Here is a 20,630-nt window from a genome sequence, read left to right on the forward strand (position 1 = left end):
CTTTGGCAGTTGACAGTTGTCATTATTAATTGAGCCTGTGACCTGTACGCACCCTTCCTTCCACCTGGTGTGTTGTTCATTCTACTTTACATTAAACGTGAACTTCGGATCTTCTCTGCATGCCCTCATTCTTTACTTTGTTGGCGATGAGACACAACACACCAGGGAACCCACGTAAAGGAAATTAAAGTAACGGAAGAGGAGGAAGATTAAAGGATCTGACCGAGGTGAGATAAGATCGATATTGTAAAAGAGCAATGGTCGTCTGAGGAGGACTCGAATGGCGTGATTGAAAAATCGAAGTTTAAAAGAGTGAATACTTTGTGAGCAGACCGAAAAGTTACCTCCGACTTGAACTCCGACAGAAGCACATTCTAAAGATGAAATATATCCGAGGTAGGTGGACAATGAATGCTGACGTGTGGTGATGTAAGTGAGGAACTGGGAAGAAAGTGCAACGCGCGAAAGGAAATTGAGCTGAATTTTCCACACAAACAAAGTGCACAGAGAAGGAGTGTGACCTGATGACGTAGTGCGCATCTCAGCGCCATATTGGAATGAGAAATGTCAACGGTTTAGACTTTATTTTACGCAGAGGAAACATGCGTGAGGCCATTTTAAGGAAACAAGGAAATACATGAGACAAGCACCGCTAAGCATTCAATCCTTGAAGAAAGTAGCTGAGGTTCAGATCGGAGCATAGGAATCACCGGGCATGTATAACAAGTAAGCCATTTATTGAGGAAAAATAAAATGTTTTAAGTTAAGAGTGGATTTAAAAGACTTAATGCAGTAAACTGTTTTTTTTTTAAGTATTGGAACTGTGAGTACATAGTAAGAATTAGAAATAGCGCATAGAGCAGCTATAAAGCGAAACAATCTCTTCAAAAAATATATAAGATGTAAAACATGGTAACTGGTAATATATACAACCTATCACCCCCACAATCGTTTCTGTCTGGTAAGGGGGAACCTCAGATAAAGTGGGAGGAATGGCGCGAATTTTTTAACAATTACATATCAACTTTTGATAAGCCAGATGAACCTTTACCAGCAGAAGAGAAAAAAAATACTACTGCACTGTTTAGGTGCAGGTGGACTAAGGGTGTACAATAGTATAAACAAGAAAGTATGTGAGGGAGCACAAGGAGACATGTTTGCAAATGCAATGGAAGGCTTAGACAATTATTATAAGCCCACTGTGTGTGTAGCAGTTAATAGATATACATTTTACAGACGTAAACAGGGAAAAGAGGAGAGTATTGAAGACTACGTCTCTGCTTTGAAAAATTTAGCGCTGGCATGTAAATTTGAAAACATGCATGACGATTTAATAAGGGACCAAATAGTAATGTGTGCAGAAAATCCAAACATACAGGATGCCTTATGGGCCAAGGGAGAGAAACCGCTCCAAGAAGTGATTGAGATAGTAAAAAATAAAAAAAAGAAATGACTGGTCAATGTGCTAAAGCCATGCTAAAAGGAGATAAAGAGAAACAGAAGAAACCCAGTATGGTGGCTAAAATATGTAGTGGAAAAAAAGAAGCACATAGTAAGGAAAGGAAGAGTAACGAAGAAACAGAATATAAAGGGTGTACAAGAAATTTTGGGGAACTCAAATGTTTTCGTTGCGGAAGCAACAGACACTTAGCAAATGACTGGAAATGACCGGCAAGGAACAGTAAATGTGGTCTAGTGGGGCATTTCCAAAAAGTGTGTTATAGGAAAATAAAAGGAAAAGTGAAATTCGAGGAAGAGAATGAGGGATATGAATCGGAATACTCGGATGACTCAGAGTACAACTTATGTGTGCTCAACATCATGGAAGGAAAAACAAACGAGGAAAGGGAGGAAGGTAAAAAGAAAAAACCTGTGTGTGTTTGATTACCATAAGTAGAGTTAGCATAGAAATAGTAGCCGATTCAGGGTCACCTTGTACTATTGTAAATAGGAAGATATGGAAGAAGAAATTCGAAAATAAACTAGGGAAAGAGTTGGAATCAGCTGATATTACCCTAAGAACATTCACTGGTGAACCCATTGAATTGATGGGTTGTAGAGAGCTGGAATTTGATTTCAAGGACAGAAGTACAACTAGTAAATTATACGTCTCAGCCACAGGTCCATCGGTGCTAGGATGGAAGGACCAAGGAAAATTGGGGATCACACTCAATCCCAACAGTTCAGAACCTGTAATGGTCTTACAAATTGAGAAAGTATGCAATTCAAAGTTTCCTGACAGATTCCCTAAAGTGTTCAATGGCACCATAGGAAAGTTGAAAGGATTTCAACATAAGATAAAACTAAAAGAAAACGCAATTCCGTGTATACACAAGGTGAGACACATTCCATTTTCACTCAGAGAAGTAAAGAGACAAATTTGCGATTTACAAAAAGCAGGCATAATAGAACCCACAGAATCTTCTGAGTTGGTTGCACCCTTGGTCGTGGCCCGGAAATCTAATGGCCAATTGAGGTTGTGCATTGACTTGCGCGACCTCAACAGAAATATTCTGGTTGATCAATACCCACTGCCAAAAATAAATTAAATGCTGTCACTCACGAAAGGCATGAAGGTCTTCTCAACACTAGACCTTGCTGTCGCGTAACATAAGGTTCCTCTACACCCAGAAAGCAGGCATCTCACTACCTTCATTTCGCCTTTCACGTGCTACAGATTCAAAAGGGTACCCTTTGGATTAGCTTCGGCAGCAGCACTATTCCAGAGGCTCATGCATGAACTGTTTAAAAGGAATAAAAAAAGTGCTCATATTTCAAGATGACAGTCCAGTGATGGGCAAAGACCAGGAGGACCACGATCGGAAATTGGTGCGTGTACCGAATATACTTGAAAAGTGTGGAATGACCGCAGAGCGAAGGAAGTGCAAGTTCGCAGAGAGAAAAGTAACATACCTGGGACATGAGATAACGCCGGTGGGAATAAAACCCAAGGAAGAGCTACTGAAGGCAATCAGAGAAGCACTGGTTCCCAGGAACAAAGATGAACTTAGAGCATTTTGGGATTGGTGGAGTTCTATTCGAAGTTTGTGAGGAACTTTTCGACAAAGACCTATAGCATTAGACAACTATTAAAATCTAGGAATATGTTTGAATGGTCTCTAGAATGCGATGAAAGTTTCAATACACTCAAGCAAGAAATCTGCAAAGCACCACCCCTTCAAGGTTTTGAGACGACTTTTAACAGCATCGTTACCACTGATGCTAGTGGAAGAGGTATTGGTGCAGTCCTCACACAGGTGAACAGTGAAGGGAAAGAAGAAACAATAGCCTTCGCATCCCGCTCGCTTACACCAACGGAGGAAAAATATTCCGTAATAGAGAGGGAAGCATTAGCTTGTGTGTGGGGACTAGAACATTTTCGACAATATATCTGGGGGAAAAATGTCATCTTACGGTGCAACCACAAACTGATCACAAAAGTGCTTACCGTTAAGGGACTATATAACGCATCACCTAGACTGGCACGTCTGTCTGTGAGGCTACGAGATTACAACTATGAGGTGCAGTACTTGCCGGGTACTAAAAACGTAGTAGCTGATTTCCTTTGCAGACTACCCCTTCAGGATCATGAGGAAGTTACAGACAAAGACAAAGAATTTTGTGTGGCTAGCATCATAGGGGAGTTTCCCAGCATACAAAATGAGGACTGGATTATGGAATACAAAAAGGATGAGACAATGCAGGAAGTGCGCAAACTCATTGTTGATGGCTGGCCCAGCAAGAAGAGTATCAAAAAAGAGCTTAGTCCATTCTGGGAACTCAGAAGTGAATTGTCAAGGGAAGGAGAACTCATCTTGAGACAGGATAAGGTTATACCACCAGTCTCACTGAGGAAAAGAATATTAGACATATGCCACGAAGGACACCTGGGCATAAACAAAACTAAACAAAGGATTAAGAACTGGTATTGGTGGCCAGGATGTGACTTGGAAATTGAACGAGCAGTGAGAAACTGTATAAAGTGCGAAGATTCAGACAAATCACAGACTACGATGAAACCACCTCTTCAACCATTACAATGTCCCGGAATGCCGTGGGAAAGAGTGGACATTGACATTATGGGACCCATTAGGTACAAGGAGGAACATGTACAAATTGTGGTCATGGTGGACCATTTCTCTAAATGGCCAGAAATAAAGATATGCCATAAAGGGGAGACACTGGACATAGTCGCATTCCTGGATAAAGTATTCACAAGGGAAGGCATACCAAAAACTATTGTGAGCAACAATGGAAGCAATTCACTTCAGGAGGATACAAAAGGTTCATAGATAGGAATGGTATAAAACATAAAACAACCTCGGTGTACCATCCTGCTGGAAATGGGGCGGTAGAACGCTTCAATAGAGTAATTAAAGGCACTAAACAACTCGCAAACAACAATGGACTGTGTTGGAAGAAAGAAGTGTACAAGATGATCAGGGCATACAGAATTGCACCAAGCAAAAGCACACACTTCAGCCCTTTCGAGTTCATGAGTGGGAGAACACCCTTATCCAAAGACAATGTTGGTTGGCTCAAGACCGCAAGGAGAGCAGAATTGGTCGAGTGCGTCAGCCAGGGAAAGCATCCAAAGCAAACAAAGCGCTTGTAAGGAAAGGTATGGTGCCAAACATAAGAGCAAAGAAATCAATATCAAAGAAGGAGACAGAGTGGGAGTGAAGAAAAGTGGATTTGTTGAAAAGGGTCAAAATAGATTTACACAACCGTTAGTAGTGGAGAAAGCCTTTTGCAATTCCGCCCTCCTCAGCGATGGGAAAGTGTAGCATGCTTCCGCACTATCAGCTTGCACATCCACAGAGAGAGAAAAAGAAGAAAGAACCAACGATCAGACCACTGGAAGATCTATTCTGCATGAGGAACAGGAGAACACAAGTAAGAAAGACTACTTTGACTGGTTGTTCGACGAGGAGTCAGAGACGGATGGAGAGGAGAACAGTACACCTACACCATACCTCTACAATGGCAATGCGGTTGGTAGTGACAAGGTGCATATCGAGTCCATCGGAGAATAGAGACATAAGGACCAGCAGCTCTGCCGGGTCGCCAGGCGGGATGAGCGGGTGCCCTTCCGAAGAAGATCAGGACCAAGAGGAAGTTATTGCAAAAGAATTAGACCCTGTCACCAGAAATGCACAGAGTTTTACATGGAAAGAGGGCATCATAGAGTCAGAAGAAGGACAGGATAAAGATGGAAACACCGTGAACAATAATTCCGAAACACCGGTGTACAGAGTTGGTGCTGCAACTTTGCTTTCTACACTTCCAGATCTACAAAAGGCGCACACGCCTAGAAGGACTGCATCTACGGTGATGCTCTTGGGTTACACCCGCTGGTGAGGTCGAGTAGTGTGCGCCCCATGAACTTTAAACTTATAAATGGTTCCCTCGAACCATTGAGCTGACGAGCTCGGACAACGCACCTACGCGCCATGAGTGGTACCAGACCTGTTAATACTTTGGCAGCCTGCACAGCAAACCCTGAAGAAACCTACACTCTGCTGATGAGGAACAATAATTCCGAAACACCGGTGTACAGAGTTGGTGCTGCAACTTTGCTTTCTACACTTCCAGATCTACGAAAGGCGCACACGCCTAGAAGGACTGCATCTACCGTGATGCTCTTGGGTTACACCCGCTGGTGAGGTCGAGTAGTGTGCGACCCATGAACTTTAAACTTATAAATGGTTACCTCTAACCATTGAGCTGACGAGCTCGGACAACGCACCTACGCTCCATGAGTGGTACCAGACCTGTTAATACTTTGGCAGCCTGCACAGCAAACCCTGAAGAAACCTACACTCTGCTGATGAGGAACAATAATTCCGAAACACCGGTGTACAGAGTTGGTGCTGCAACTTTGCTTTCTACACTTCCAGATCTACGAAAGGCGCACACGCCTAGAAGGACTGCATCTACCGTGATGCTCTTGGGTTACACCCGCTGGTGAGGTCGAGTAGTGTGCGACCCATGAACTTTAAACTTATAAATGGTTACCTCTAACCATTGAGCTGACGAGCTCGGACAACGCACCTACGCTCCATGAGTGGTACCAGACCTGTTAATACTTTGGCAGCCTGCACAGCAAACCCTGAAGAAACCTACACTCTGCTGATGAGGAACAATAATTCCGAAACACCGGTGTACAGAGTTGGTGCTGCAACTTTGCTTTCTACACTTCCAGATCTACGAAAGACGCACACGCCTAGAAGGACTGCATCTACCGTGATGCTCTTGGGTTACACCCGCTGGTGAGGTAGAGTAGTGTGCGGCCCATGAACTTTAAACTTATAAATGGTTCCCTCGAGCCATTGAGCTGACGAGCTCGGACAACGCACCTACGCGCCATGAGTGGTACAAGACCTGTTAATACTTTGGCAGCCTGCACAGCAAACCCTGAAGAAACCTACACTCTGCTGATGAGGAACAATAATTCCGAAACACCGGTGTACAGAGCTGGTGCTGCAACTTTGCTTTCTACACTTCCAGATCTACGAAAGGCGCACACGCCTAGAAGGACTGCATCTACCGTGATGCTCTTGGGTTACACCCGCTGGTGAGGTCGAGTAGTGTGCGACCCATGAACTTCAAACTTATAAATGGTTCCCTCGAACCATTGAGTTGAAGAGCTCGGACAACGCACCTACTCGCCATGAGTAGTACCAGACCTGTTAATACTTTGGCAGCCTGCACAGCAAACCCTGAAGAAACCTACACTCTGCTGATGAGGAAAAATAATTCCGAAACACCGGTGTACAGAGGTGGTGCTGCAACTTTGCTTTCTACACTTCCAGATCTACGAAAGGCGCACACGCCTAGAAGGACTGCATCTACCGTGATGCTCTTGGGTTACACCCGCTGGTGAGGTCGAGTAGTGTGCGACCCATGAACTTTAAACTTATAAATGGTTCCCTCGAACCATTGAGCTGACGAGCTCGGACAACGCACCTACGCGCCATGAGTGGTACCAGACCTGTTAATACTTTGACAGCCTGCACAGCAAACCCTGAAGAAACCTACACTCTGCTGATGAGGAACAATAATTCCGAAACACCGGTGTACAGAGTTGGTGCTGCAACTTTGCTTTCTACACTTCCAGATCTACGAAAGGCGCACACGCCTAGAAGGACTGCATCTACCGTGATGTTCTTGGGTTACACCCGCTGGTGAGGTCGAGTAGTGTGCGACCCATGAACTTTAAACCGTGAGGGAAGCTAGTTGTATGAGTAGACATGGTCATTGTGTGGTGATGCCTAGCAAGTACAAAGACTTTGTTTGTGACTAAACTCTGTGCCACTGTTCCCCTCCTTTTTCGTTATTTCAAACCACAACTTTGTTTCCCCCCATAAGGAGATGTGTTGAGTTGGATATTTACATATGTTGCATCTTGTCCCTTCTAAGCCCCCGGCCCTGCCCTGCGCGTCACTGCCCTCGCGCTCATCACACATGACATCAGCTGGCATTCTAGAATGCCAGCTGACGGTTTGCTTTGGCAGTTGAGTTGTCAATATTAATTGAGCCTGTGACCTGTACGCACCCTTCCTTCCACCTGGTGTGTTGTTCATTCTACTTTACATTAAACGTGAACTTCAGATCATCTCTGCGTGCCCTCATTCTTTACAGAAGCCCGTTGTATTTTTGTGCATGTCTAATGACTTTCACGACAAATTAATGTAAGCCACTACCTTATTGGAGTGCAGCATGGAGTCCACATGCCACCCGTTTTCAAGGTTGTTACGAAAATGTTAGACAGAGCAACCAATTCGCTTCGAAGGAATCCGAATAAGAGGAAGCAGGAATCCGTTCAAGGGAAGCGACTGACCGTTAGAAAGTTTAAATGACTTCTGTGACGTTTGAAACACAATACAATCTTTGAGCGTCCTTGGCTTCCGGTCTCATGTATAGGGGAGTTTTGTGGCTCTTACCAACACCTCAAAAATGTCCAACAAGGCTTAACTGAGGCACTGGCGAGGAAGCGCCTCTGTTGGGAACAGGCACGCACACTTAACAACGCTACCTGTTTGCTCGACGTTTTAAGTCATTTGTCCATATCGCTTCTGTCGGCGTCGCTGACAGGACCGGTTGGTTACTAACTGCCTGTTTACTAAATATTTACTAGGCAGCATTATTGCCGATGGGATGATTGATACTGCACGCATCCCAAACCCCTTATCACACCAAAACAAACACTCGGCTTCTCAATAAAGCGCCTCTGTTGCTATTTGCCGTGGCCGAGGGCCAGCGCAGGCCTCCACACGTTGAGTCAACACCGGTGCGCTGCGGCCCGCGCGCGCCTCGCGGGGGAGCAGAGCCTCGTTTGTCTTTCTTTCATTTCCACAAACGACCGATTCTTGCTCACGCGCTTCCCAAGAATGCCAGCGCCGCCAACCAGAACGCACCTCTCATTGTGGTATTGTTCAGTACTTTCGTAGAAGTCGTTGCATCTTCTCCTTCCGAGGCCTTGACAAAGCTCAAATTCAAACATGTAACGCGTCAAAAGGAGTCCACACTAACGCTGATCAAAAATCTTTAAACATAGGAGGCACTGGCACTATTCACCAAGAAATGTGTCGACCGCCTCCCGTAGTCTCGTGCCTATGGACGGCAGACATTAATACATTGAGTCTAGAGGAGGGCTGGCCGCCATAACAGCCAGAGCAGAGCCTAACTTCTGCATTGTCTCTTTTAAGAGCCAGTGCAACAGCAGAGCCATACAAATGTTTGCTTTGTCAATCATTCAACAAACATCCCATAAAAAAGAATAAAGTCTCTTCAAAATTTAACAAGGGTATTTTGACATTAATACATCATATTGTAAGCAGTGCACTAAGAGGTACTTATTAAAAGAGATCGTTTATAGACATGAACTTAGAACCATTCATGTCCCCCCACCTCCCCTCGTTGGCGAAAGTGTCATTAGTGAACTAAGAGGTATGACACTTCTGTGTTAAAGATTTTTTTTTGTCTCTGCACATTTTTCTGCAGTGTTATATACCACAAACTCAACCGAAAATAATAGAGCCGTTTACATGAACACCAGTTAAATTACACATGGTTCACATAACTTTTTTTTATGTACAGGGAGATTAGGGTGACCATCTACATACAGGCACATTCTGTTCAGAACTGTAAAAAATTCAGGGGCAAGGGTCAAAATTCAGGAAAAAATTCAAGACCAAGGGTACATTTCAGTCACATCCAAGGAGAGGCTATACCCCACTACGTCATCAGTGCATTTATTCACTATTTTCTACATAGCACTACTTATTCACTATGGTCTTTTTGTGATTGCCTCTAGGTATGCTACATACAGGTGGCACATTACGTCCTTGTTCAATAATAAATGAATGTCCATGAGCACAGTTCCAGACCATCACTCCTACCCAAATGTACCCAATCTTTATAGAAGAGAAAGCAACGGCAATAGTTTGATTATGTTTCTACACATTTTGAAACTCATTGCAAACGGTTAGGGACACATTAATGTAAATGACCTTCTGCCAGTTTAAACAAGGTGAACAAAAACATCGGACTCACCTCAAACTCCAGTTGACTTTAAACCTGAAAAAATTAATAAGGCAAAGCAGATGGTGTAGTAGACAGTCTCACATCTAATGCCTGTGGTCTCACAGCACTAGGGTGTGCTTGCAGGACTCTACATTTATCTCAGAACTGGGAGCCTGGACTACCAATCAAAGAGAACTAACGAGGAGAATGACATTGAGATCCATAGCAACTGATTCAAAGGGCTGTTGCTAAGAACTGGATACATATAAAAAAGAGAATAACAAGGTGGGACAATTCCTAACATCAGACAAGATGGCTACGCCATGAGTATAGGAAATTCTATGTCAGGACAGGAGGCTCTGATTATGCTTTCTCATTTCTTTAATGAAATGCTCAGCAGCCAATAAAAACAAAAACTACAAATCCCATGAACACTTGGGAATGACCATAGAGATTACACTATATAAGGTCCAAACACTAGTCCTTCTTCCTCTTTCTTTGCTGCTCCGCAGCCAGTTAAGTCTCTTTACCTTTATTATGATACATTTGCTTATATTGCTGTTCTAGCTTATTGTTGTTTACACTTGCCTTGCATTCCGCTGCTTGTATATCTTGTGCGCGGTGCTTGTGTACTTTTCGTTCGGCTCCTCTTTCGGTGCCGGTGTTTTGGGCGTCCGTCTTGCGGCGTGTCTTCTTGGGAGCGTGTGTTCGCCTCCCTGCGCCTGGCCGCTTGTGCCCGGTTGCGTTGGTGGAGTGGGAGCAGGGGTTGTCGGCTTCTTAGGAGAGCGCGAGCGCTCTCGAGCCGGTGTTTCAGCGGCAGCAGCGTCGCGCATGCGCGCTGCTTTATTTCCGGCTTCAGGCTGTGTCTCCTCACGCCGGTCGAGTGAAGGAACGCTTCTCACCAGCGCTCACGCCCACAGCCCTGAACTTTCGACCCCGGTCTACGCCGGAGCACAGGAAAGTGCTTTGGTTGCTATTATTGTGTGCATAGGCTCTGCCTAGAGTGATTTTGTTGGCAGGCTTGTCTCCCTCCACATTCTAATTGTTTTGTCTTGAGTTTGGTTCTTCCAGCCTCACTTTAGCCTGCTTTGGGGTGGTCACTTCCCCTTATTTGTATCTTTGATACTCAATATCTGTTCCAGTCATCTTGTGGGCACTGAATTTCTGCACTCTGGTGCGATGGCTGATTACTATGACGCAGATGATGACTGTTTTTATGATGAACAAGAGGATGACTCTCTTGAGTATAACCTGGTGGAGGAATTGGATAAAGGAGTGCAACTTTCAGTGAATAAGGCGCTTGTTAGAGCTATAAATCCTCTAAAACGTCATTTGAATCAATATGCTGTTCAACAGGGCTGGTTGCCTCCATCCCAGAAGTCCGCCAAGTCGCCTCGTAACCCTCATAAATCAGACTTTCAGAGACTGGCGAAGACTTTGACTTCGGAAAAGCCCAAATCTTCTGCGTCACGCTGCACGGAGGAGTCAGACCATGCTCAGACCTCTTCAGGTCAGGATTCTCCCCCTCCGACAAAACGTCTCCGCAAGGAGCATTTTGTTGACGCCCCTGCGCGTCCTCTCCTTTTGAATTTTGAGCCAGAGGACATTGTCCATCCTAATTCGTCATCGTGGTTACCCGCACCGGAGGTGGCCGCCTATCTTGAGGCGCATGTTCGCCAGCCATTTGAAGCGCCAGTGCGGACTAGGCTTCGCTCCGAATGCCCGAGGCCGGACCTTGCGGGCCACTTAGCTGAGACTCCGGAAGTGGACCCGATGATGGTTACCTACCTTAAGAAATATTCAAAGGATCCTAAAAAGGGCCTGGACCGTTCCTGGAGGTCTTGCCAGGATAAGTTACTGGACATGCTTGGCCCCCTTTCCAAGATCCTAGATCTCGGCTTCAAAGCTAAGGAAGCTTCAGCAACTGTCAACCCGGATGAGCTCATCGAGTGGGCTCAGCGGGCGGTCTGCATGCTAGGGAATGCTAATTGCGCGATTTCTGCAGAACGGCGTAGGTCCATTCTCCTCAAGTTGGATCCCAAATTGGCGGAATTGGCGACTTCAGAGGCCGGTCTGGAGGCACAGGGCCTTTTATTTGGTCAACCCTTTTTGAAGGAGCTCACAAGAATTTGTGTTCGCCTTCAGCGGAATTGATAAAGCACAGGCGTCCTTGCGCCGGGCCATGCGCCCGGTTCTTGCCAAGGCCGGACGACAACGGGGACGGTCGTTCGGCCGTGGGTCGCAGCAGCAGTCCCAGAGAGGAGCCTCGCAGCAGCGTGGTGGGCAGTATGACTCTGGTTACTCCACTCGCGCCAATTTCTACCCTTCCCGTAAAGGAAAAGGTCAATACGGCAAAGGGCGATCTGGTGGACACCAGGGCCACTATCAAGATTCCGGAGCTACAGGTGAGCCTACTTCAAGCATGCGATGTGATGTTGGGGGGCAGAGTGCAATTTTTTCTGAACAATTGGCGCATGATCTCCAACGATGCTTGGGAGCTAGAAACCGTTCAGGGTTTCAAGATAGAGTTCTATCACCCAATGCATCAGACCCGTCTTCCACCTCCTATGCTTTTTTCCCGTCACTCTCAGGCTTGTCTGTCAGGCGAAATCGAGGTTCTCCTCAGCAAAGGAGCGATTGTTCCTACCGAACGCCATCCGAAGGGCTTTGTCAGCTCAGTCTTTCTGGTCGAGAAAAAAGGAGGCGGGTCTCGCCTAGTTCTCAACCTGAAAGACTTCAACAGCGGGGTGGTTTACAGACACTTCAAGATGGAGGGCATCCATCTTCTGCGGGATCTCCTTCGGGAGGGAGATTGATGGTCCGTCTGGACCTGAAGGATGCATATCTGTCAATCCCGATTTACAGGCCCCATCGCCGATTTCTCCAGTTTCAATGGCTGGGGCGTTGGTACGAGTATCAGGTTCTCCCGTTCGGCCTTTCGTCGGCACCATGGTGCTTCACGAAATTGCTGAGGCCAGTTGTAGAGCATCTTCGTTCCAGGGGAGTCAGACTGATCATATATCTGGACGACATTCTTTTAATGGCGGATTGTCCTCTCAAGCTTCTGCAACATCTGGAGTGGTCCATCACACTCTTGCAGTCTCTAGGTTTTCTAGTCAATGTTCCGAAATCGGTTTTGGTTCCCACTCAATCTATCGATTTTTTGGGCTTTCAGATAGATTCGGTGACTTGCCAACTTCTCTTGCCCAATCAGAAGCTCCGTTACATCAGGAGGGAATTGACGTCTGTTATTTCCAAACAGACTGTGTCGTTGAGGTCGTTGGCACGTGTGGTAGGTCTTCTAGCGTCCTCCATTCAGGCAATCTTTCCGGGTCCTCTACATTACAGGGCGATGCAACGCCTGAAGATTCAGCATCTCCGGAAAGGCCTCCGCTATTCGGATCAAGTTCCTCTTTCGGAAGAGGTGCGGGGGGAGATGCAATGGTGGCTGGACCACATGGAGGCCTGGAACGGTCGAGCCCTGTTCGGTTCATCTCCGGAACTGGTGATCGAATCGGATGCCAGTCAGTGGGGTTGGGAAGCCCGTTGCGGGTCTGTCTCGACAGGGGGTCGTTGGTCACCCCAGGAGTTGTCTCTCCACATAAATGGTCTGGAACTCCTGGCGGGTTCCTTTGCGATACGGTGTTTTTCTTCCCTACAGACGAGTTGTTGCATTCTTCTCCGAATGGACAACGTGTCCGCAGTCCGCTATGTCAACAAGCTGGGCGGGACTCGGTCCAAGATATTAGCGGAGATCGCCAAGGATTTTTGGCATTTTTGCCTACACCGGAAGATCACGGTTATTGCAGAGTATCTTCCGGGTCGCAACAATCAAGTTGCGGATTGGCACTCCCGACATCTTCGGGATTTCAGCGACTGGAGACTTCATCCTCGAGTCTTCCGTGCCATTCTTCGGCAGTGGGGCCAGTGTCACCTGGATCTGTTTGCCTCTCGCCTCAACGCGCAACTTCCCCAGTTTTACAGCTGGAGACCGGATCCCTTAGCTCTGGCCACAGACGCTTTTCTCCAACAGTGGCCATCGACTCTTTGTTACGCGTTTCCCCCGTTCATGATGCTTCCCAGAGTGCTTGCTTACACCAAGCGGTTTCGAGCGGAGCTGATTCTGATTGCTCCCTTGTGGAAGGCTCAAGCGTGGTTCCCGGTTCTCCTGGAGATGTGTTGCGCACCTCCCCTCCTTCTTCCCCTGAAGTGGAATCTGTTGCAGGATCCTCTCGGAGATCCGCATCCCCTCATTCTTTCCGGCACTCTCCAGTTGCTGGCATGGCGAATCTCGGGGATCGTTGGTCGATCCCTGGCATTTCTAGCGACGCTGCCCAATTCATTAGTAACGCCTGGTCTCCCAATACCCACAAGCGGTATCGAGGAGCTTGGAAACGCTGGTGTGATTGGTGTGTTCAACGGGAAGTTGATCCCGTTTCAGCGGATGTCAGTCTAATCATTAATTTTTTGACTTCCTTGGCCACGTCCGGTCTGGCTTATCGGACCGTTAATAGTTTTCGTTCTGCTATTTCTGCGGGCCATGTCCACATTGATGGTAAACCTGTTGGTGAACATCATTTGCTTTCCAAACTGCTTAAAGGGATTCGTCTTGCGAAACCCCCCACACCGAAATATGTGTCTTTGTGGGATGTTTCGGTTGTCCTGAGGTTTTTGGAGGCTTGGCCTTCTAATCTTTTGTTGTCCCGTAAACAGTTGTCTGCAAAACTGTCCATGTTGCTGTGTCTGGTCTCTTGCAAGCGTGTTTCGGATCTTCGCGCTTTAGACCTTGCGGGTCGCAGTTTCACCCCTGAGGGTGTTACTTTCACTCTCTCTAGGAGGACTAAATCCAACACTTCCTCCATAACATGTCCTTCTTTTCCTGATCATCCCAATCTTTGTGTTGTCCAGTGTTTGAAGGATTATGAGGTGAGTACCGCTTCTTTGCGTACGGACATGCAAGGTCAGTTGTTGATCGCCTTGCAGAAGCCTTTCCGTCCTGTTGCACCGGCTACTCTGGCTCGCTGGGTGCGCTGGCTCATGTCTGAGGCGGGCATTGATGTTTCTGTGTTTGGGACACATTCTGCTAGAGGGGCAATGGCCTCAAAAGCTTATTCCATGGGTGTTACTTTATTTGACATTATGAGAGCTGCAGACTGGTCTTCAGACTCTGTTTTCAAACAGTTTTATTATAAACCAATTGTTAGTGTTGCTTCTGTTGTGGTGGACGAGCTTTAAACAAGCATAATCAGAGCCTCCTGTCCTGACATAGAATTCAAAATTTGCAAACATTCGTGACAAGAATTTTCAATTCTATTAAGGACTAGGAGGCGAGGATTATCCCACCCTTATTATGACTATGTAGCATTGTTATGTACTGTATTATATTTGCATATTGTTGCAGATCTATATTTCCTTGTTCTTTTTCCCCCCCTGACTTGCTTTGATTTTTTCTCCATTATTTGGATATTACGGCTCTGTATCTTTTTCCAGGTTCAGATCAGAAATGATGTGGTTGATCTTCCTCGAGAGTCTCCTATGTCTCCTAGTTCTCGGGCCCAGTATTCCTCCATCATCTGCTACAGGATCCTTTGGATTTCGGCAGCGTGCTTGGAACTGTTGTTGTTGCTCTACCTGGGATTGTTTTTCGATGTTGAACTGTTTCCCCAAAGAAAGAGGAAGAAGGACTAGTGTTTGGACCTTATATAGTGTAATCTCTATGGTCATTCCCAAGTGTTCATGGGATTTGTAGTTTTTGTTTTTATTGGCTGCTGAGCATTTCATTAAAGAAATGAGAAAGCATAATCCTCGCCTCCTAGTCCTTAATAGAATTGAAAATTCTTGTCACGAATGTTTGCAAATTTTGAAGTATTGCACACCTGGGGAGCTGTCTCAGCAGAGAGGAGAGAAAACAGAAGAGGCATTGTCTAGAGGTTGCACAAGCAGCACCCACCTACCCTGGCAAACTCTTCTGGTGCAATGGTCCCCTGGCTGAGCTTGTGAAGGCTGAGCAGGGGCCTGACCCCCTTGGAAGATATTGCTGTTCTCTTTATCATTCTTCAAGCCACAGCCCCAGCTCTTCTTAAACTTGTCCTGCAATAACAGATATGCCGTTCTTTCGGACTACGGTGATATTGATTGACTAAGTGGGCCCAGAACACCCAAGGGAATTGTTAAATCTAATGGAAGAAGGGTCACAACCGAGCACCAAAACATGTTACCGCAATGTACCTCACCCTCCACACCCCCTTCACTCTCCCAAGGCGCATTGGACACTAGGTCTTCCTGCAGTCTCAAATGCCACTGTGCACAGTGTCTAGAACACACTTTCCAGGGGCGCGCCAATTCTGTCTCGTATTCGAAGTGCCCACTTCGAATATTGATTTGGAATATAGCTGGGATACACACCAGGATGGCCCTTCCGGAATGGAATATGTTTATATAACCTTATGATATATTATTACTGCAGGAAACTTGGGATACAAAATACACAGTTTGCTCAGGTGTCCGGTGTTTTAGTGTCCTGGCTATTCCCTCTTGCTTATGCCGAGCATCTGGAGGCCTAAATAAATAGTAAGCCTTATGCTTGGCGGATATGCAGAGGCCATAAAAATAAAACAAAGTGACACCCAGGTGGTTCTTCTCAAGGGGGCTCTATCTCTTTATTTTATACATTTTTATAATAATGATTTTACTAATGTCCCAAACTGTAGCTTTCTTGGTCCTTTTGATTGTATTTCTACCATTGTGGAAAAAGGAGTACTCAAAAGATAATAAATGTATTTATGTTTGGCCTGAGATTTTAATGTCAAGTTGTCCAATAATTGTAGGAGGAATATGCATGATAGTGATGTTGGGGCGGATAGAAGAGTCAAAGAACTGGAAGCCTTACTTATCTCCTCGGATTTGTGTAATGTACTTGATATAACCAGCACTAATCATTTAGCGCTCCCCACTTACAGGGGATGAAATTGCTCTTCAGTGATTGATTATATGTTTGTATCCGAAAATGTAACTAATATGTTACATTATGGTACTGTTATTAGTACAGATTTCGAGGACCACAACCCAATAGAAATAGCCCTTGCTTTTTCATTCAGGGAGAATTTCCAAACCCTGGCTGCACTTAAGTGATTTATCACCATCGACTGATAACTTGAGGCTATGTTGGAAACTAGCTGACCCTCCTGATTTTCCGAGCAAGGTAATTGCTGAGCATATTAATTTAGTCATTGGTTGCCTGGAGGGGAAAGATGGTCACATGGCGATAGTTGACTATTTTGTCGCACTGAGCTTTAGAATTAGTCAGTCCCTCTCCAAACAGCCTAAATCTATGCAGCAGGCTCCGCTGTGGTTTGACCATGACTGTTCTGTGGCTAACCCTCGTCTAAGTAAAGCTCTAAATAATACCAAGAGGGATCATACCGCCATAGCAATCTTGAGTAAACAATATAAAATGGAGAAGGAGAAGAGGAGAAATAAAATTATTTCCCATTAGTGGGATACCCTGTTGTATAAGGCTCACTCTAATGATAGAAAATCCTTTTGGAGAGCCATATCTAGCATCCGCTCCCTTAGCAAGACAACTACTACCATTAGTTGCCACATTAGCTCAGCGTGGGAGACTCATTTTACTGCAGTATATTCTGCCCCAGTATCACCTTTAGCCCTAACAGTCAGTAACGCCAGATTCACCCATAACATTACAGGTCAAACTACAGGAAGTGATTGTTGCCATACAGAAGAGTAAGGGGGGAAAGCGCCAGGGTCAGTTGGCGTCCCAATCAACATAATCAAATGCAATCTTGAATTATGGACGTCCCTCCTGACAAACGTTTTTAACAATATAAGCCATCAGACTGTACCAAGTTCCTGGGTATGCTCAGTGATTGTTCCAATCTTCAAAAAAGGGGACGGTCTAAACCACATTGTTATTGCCCCTTATCACAGATAGATATCCCAGCCAAAATCTTAGGTAGGGTCCTATATAATAGGATACTGGAATGGGTACTAGACAACAATATCTTAAATGATTGTCAGTATGGACTTCATACTGGTATTGGTGGAAAAATACTTACATTTGAACTTACTAATTGGGCAATATATAGTGGCCATGCAGTCCTCTATTTTTCTCATCTAAATGGACCTGTCAATGGCATTTGATTGTCTCAACAGGTCAAAGTTGTGGCAATTGCTTCTGGAAATGGGCCTAGAGCAAAATGTAGTGCATTTACTAATTTCTTTACATACAAACACTAAGGCCAGAGTCAGGCTTTGCCAAAATGGAGAGGACTCAAATGAGATCTGCATAGGACAGGTATTCGTCAAGGATGCATTCTTGTGCCATTACTGTTCATTCTTTATATTAATAAATTAGGTGCAGAACTGACATTAAGTACCCCCGATGTTCCAAAAATAAATGGCGTACAGCACCAGTTCTGTTGAATGTGGATTGTATGCGGAGGACTCCGTGCTTATGGCCCGCACACCTAATGTGCTGCGCTCACTATTGCAATCATTTGTACAGTTCATGGCTGATCTCTTGCTTACTAATTAATTATGCTAAATACTTCATTATGTCCTGTGTCCCTAAGCACATTAAATTTACTTCCATACAAACTGGATCCCATCGACTAACAAGCATTGGTACCTTTTCTCATTTGGGTGTAACCATCAGCTACTCGGGTTCTTGGGCTCCTCACATTACATTATTCAGAGCAAAGTTGGTCCAAGCAGTGGGATCTTTTCTTAGCCTTAACTAAGGGCTAAGTATAGCCCCCCCGCTGCAAATGTATACTGCCCAGTATGTCGCGCTAGCCTCATATGGGGCAGAAATAGGGGGAATAGGTTACTGTGTAATAGTACAGAGGGAAAAAAAATATTTCCTCAGGAAATCCCCTTTACTACCCTTCATTATCTTTGCCATAAGGAACTGAATTTGATTTATTTAAGTGCTCACTCGTATTAAACTGCCTTTACTGTGGTCATTTTTTGGAAAAAAGAGGAGATGGTTTTAACCAGAGACATAATAAATGACTGCCTGGCTTGAAATAAGGGGCTTACTATACCATGGCCGGCGTATGTTAATAAATCACTTGATAAGATAGGCTTGTCCCGTATTTTCTTAGATTGAACACCTCATGCCATCCCTGATAGGAAACTAGTACAAGCTTTATTGCCCACCCAATTACAAGGCAATAGGTTAAATGTAGAAAACCTAAAAACAACTGTTGCAAATTATTTACATTTAAATCCTGAAATCTTCTCCACAAACTATTTATGGACCACTGAGGGGCATTGGGGGTGTTCATTATTGTTTCGTTTTAGAGTTGATCAGATCAAATATTTGCTTTGTTTCCCACTTGGGCACCAACTTAGAAATGTACAGTTATAGGTATTTGGTCCCGTTCCTAAAATGTAGGAACATTTGGCACTGCATTCAGGCTTACTATTATCTCCAACAGCCTTTAGATAAGGAGTCCTGCCTCTGTGTATTTTATTTTATTTTATTGTTATTTTATTTGGAAAGTTTTATAAAGCGCGAACAAGATCCTAGCGGATATCAGAGCGCTGTACATACAATAAATGTTACTTATACAGGAAACAGAAATATATCAAATTAAATGTACATAAAATGTAGTAAAAAGCAGCATAGTTAGATTTAGCATCAGTAAGTGTCTTGTAGTTGAGAGCGCGGTAGCATCTCATACAGGGATTCAGCAGACCCTAGTCATGTATATTGGGCCATGAGGATGGATTTAATTTCCTTTTTGAAAGAAGTAGAGGACGGGTTAAGTCTGGTTTCTGGGGGTAAGGCGTTCCAAATTCTGGGTGCCATCCCAGAGAAGGATCTGTTCTAAGTTTTTTCTTCTGGAATTTTTGTGGTTTCAGAAGTAATTTTTCCGCATTTCTTGAGGATCTGGCCCCACCAGAGATCGTATGTTTCTGTGCCAAGTATCTGGGTGTCTTTTGATGTAGGGCTTTGTGTGACATGCACGCAATTTTCAAATGAATTCTCGCCTCAAGGGGTAGCCAGTTCAAGGATTGAAGGTCCAGGGAGATGTGGGAGCTGCGTTTAGATCCAGTTATGAGTCTTGCTGCGGCGTTGATAGAGGCTCTGAGAGGTGCAGTTGATGCTTTGGGTAAGCCACACAGGGAGACACAACCGTATTCCACTCTTGGGATAACCAGAGCTTGAACTGCCTGCTGAAAGTCATTATGTGGCAGGAAGGGTTTCAGTTTCCTTAAAGTGTTTATCTGGAAGTTAGCTCCCATTGTAGCATTGCTGATATGTTTTTGCATGTTACTATCTAAAGTCATTCCAAGTGACTTCGCCGAGTCCACAATGGTAGGTTGTACGTTAAACGCCGTGATATGTTTGATCAAATTTTGCATTTCCGGGATTTGAGCTGGCGGAGCTATTAGTAGAAATTCGGTCTTGAGGGCGTTCAATTTAAGATGATTTTCTACCAGCCATGTTTGGGTATTCTTAAGAGCTGTGTTAAGTAATTTGATGTCCTCTAGGGTGTGTATCTTGAGGTATAGCTGTGTATCATCTGCGTACATGTGATATTGCACGTTAGAGGATTATAGAATTTCGGTGAGAGGTTCCATGAAGAGATTAAACAGTGTTGGGGATAGTGCGGATCCTTGCGGTACACCCAGGGTTACTGGGACGGGCTTGGACAGGGTGTTATTGACTTTGAATTGTTGTGTCCGGTTTTGGAGAAAAGAAGTGAACCAGCTCAACACTACACCAGATAGGTTCATTCTGTGTTTCAGGAGGTCTAGCAAGTTTGCGTGCTTGACCGTGTCAAAGGCCGAGGAGAGATCAAGTAGGATGAGTAGGCAAGCTCTATTTTGGTCGAGTATTTGCAGCGCATCATCGATGATGTGTGTCATGGATTTTAATCTCCACATTGACAATCCTTCTAGCACACAAGCCTCTTCCCTGCTAGAAACTATACAAGGACTCACCCTGCCCCAATTAGTTACAGGGCCCACTCACATAGCAGGCCATACACTTGACCTCATTTTTTCTAATCATCCTGGCATCTTCACTCTTCCCCCCTCCCCCTTGACATGGACTGATCACTTTCTTATTT

At 45.0% G+C, this 20,630-nt stretch overlaps 1 protein-coding gene across 3 annotated transcripts in view; it reads right to left on the reverse strand.

Annotated features, from left to right (window-relative positions):
* The window catches only part of CDKL1 (cyclin dependent kinase like 1), a 333,969-nt gene that overhangs the window by 245,922 nt on the left and 67,417 nt on the right, over positions 1-20,630 (reverse strand). Inside the window, exon 1 of one of the 3 annotated variants that reach the window (XM_078659720.1) lies at positions 7,707-7,841. The exons of the other annotated variants lie outside the window; for them this stretch is intronic. Coding sequence (XP_078515846.1) covers positions 7,707-7,724 — 18 coding nt within the window. The 5' untranslated portion in view covers positions 7,725-7,841. Of the gene's footprint in view, positions 1-7,706; positions 7,842-20,630 lie in introns of those variants that run through there. 3 annotated transcript variants of the gene reach the window in all.

This window comes from Lissotriton helveticus, chromosome 9, assembly GCF_964261635.1.
Source record: "Lissotriton helveticus chromosome 9, aLisHel1.1, whole genome shotgun sequence".
Classification (NCBI taxonomy): Eukaryota; Metazoa; Chordata; class Amphibia; order Caudata; family Salamandridae; genus Lissotriton; species Lissotriton helveticus.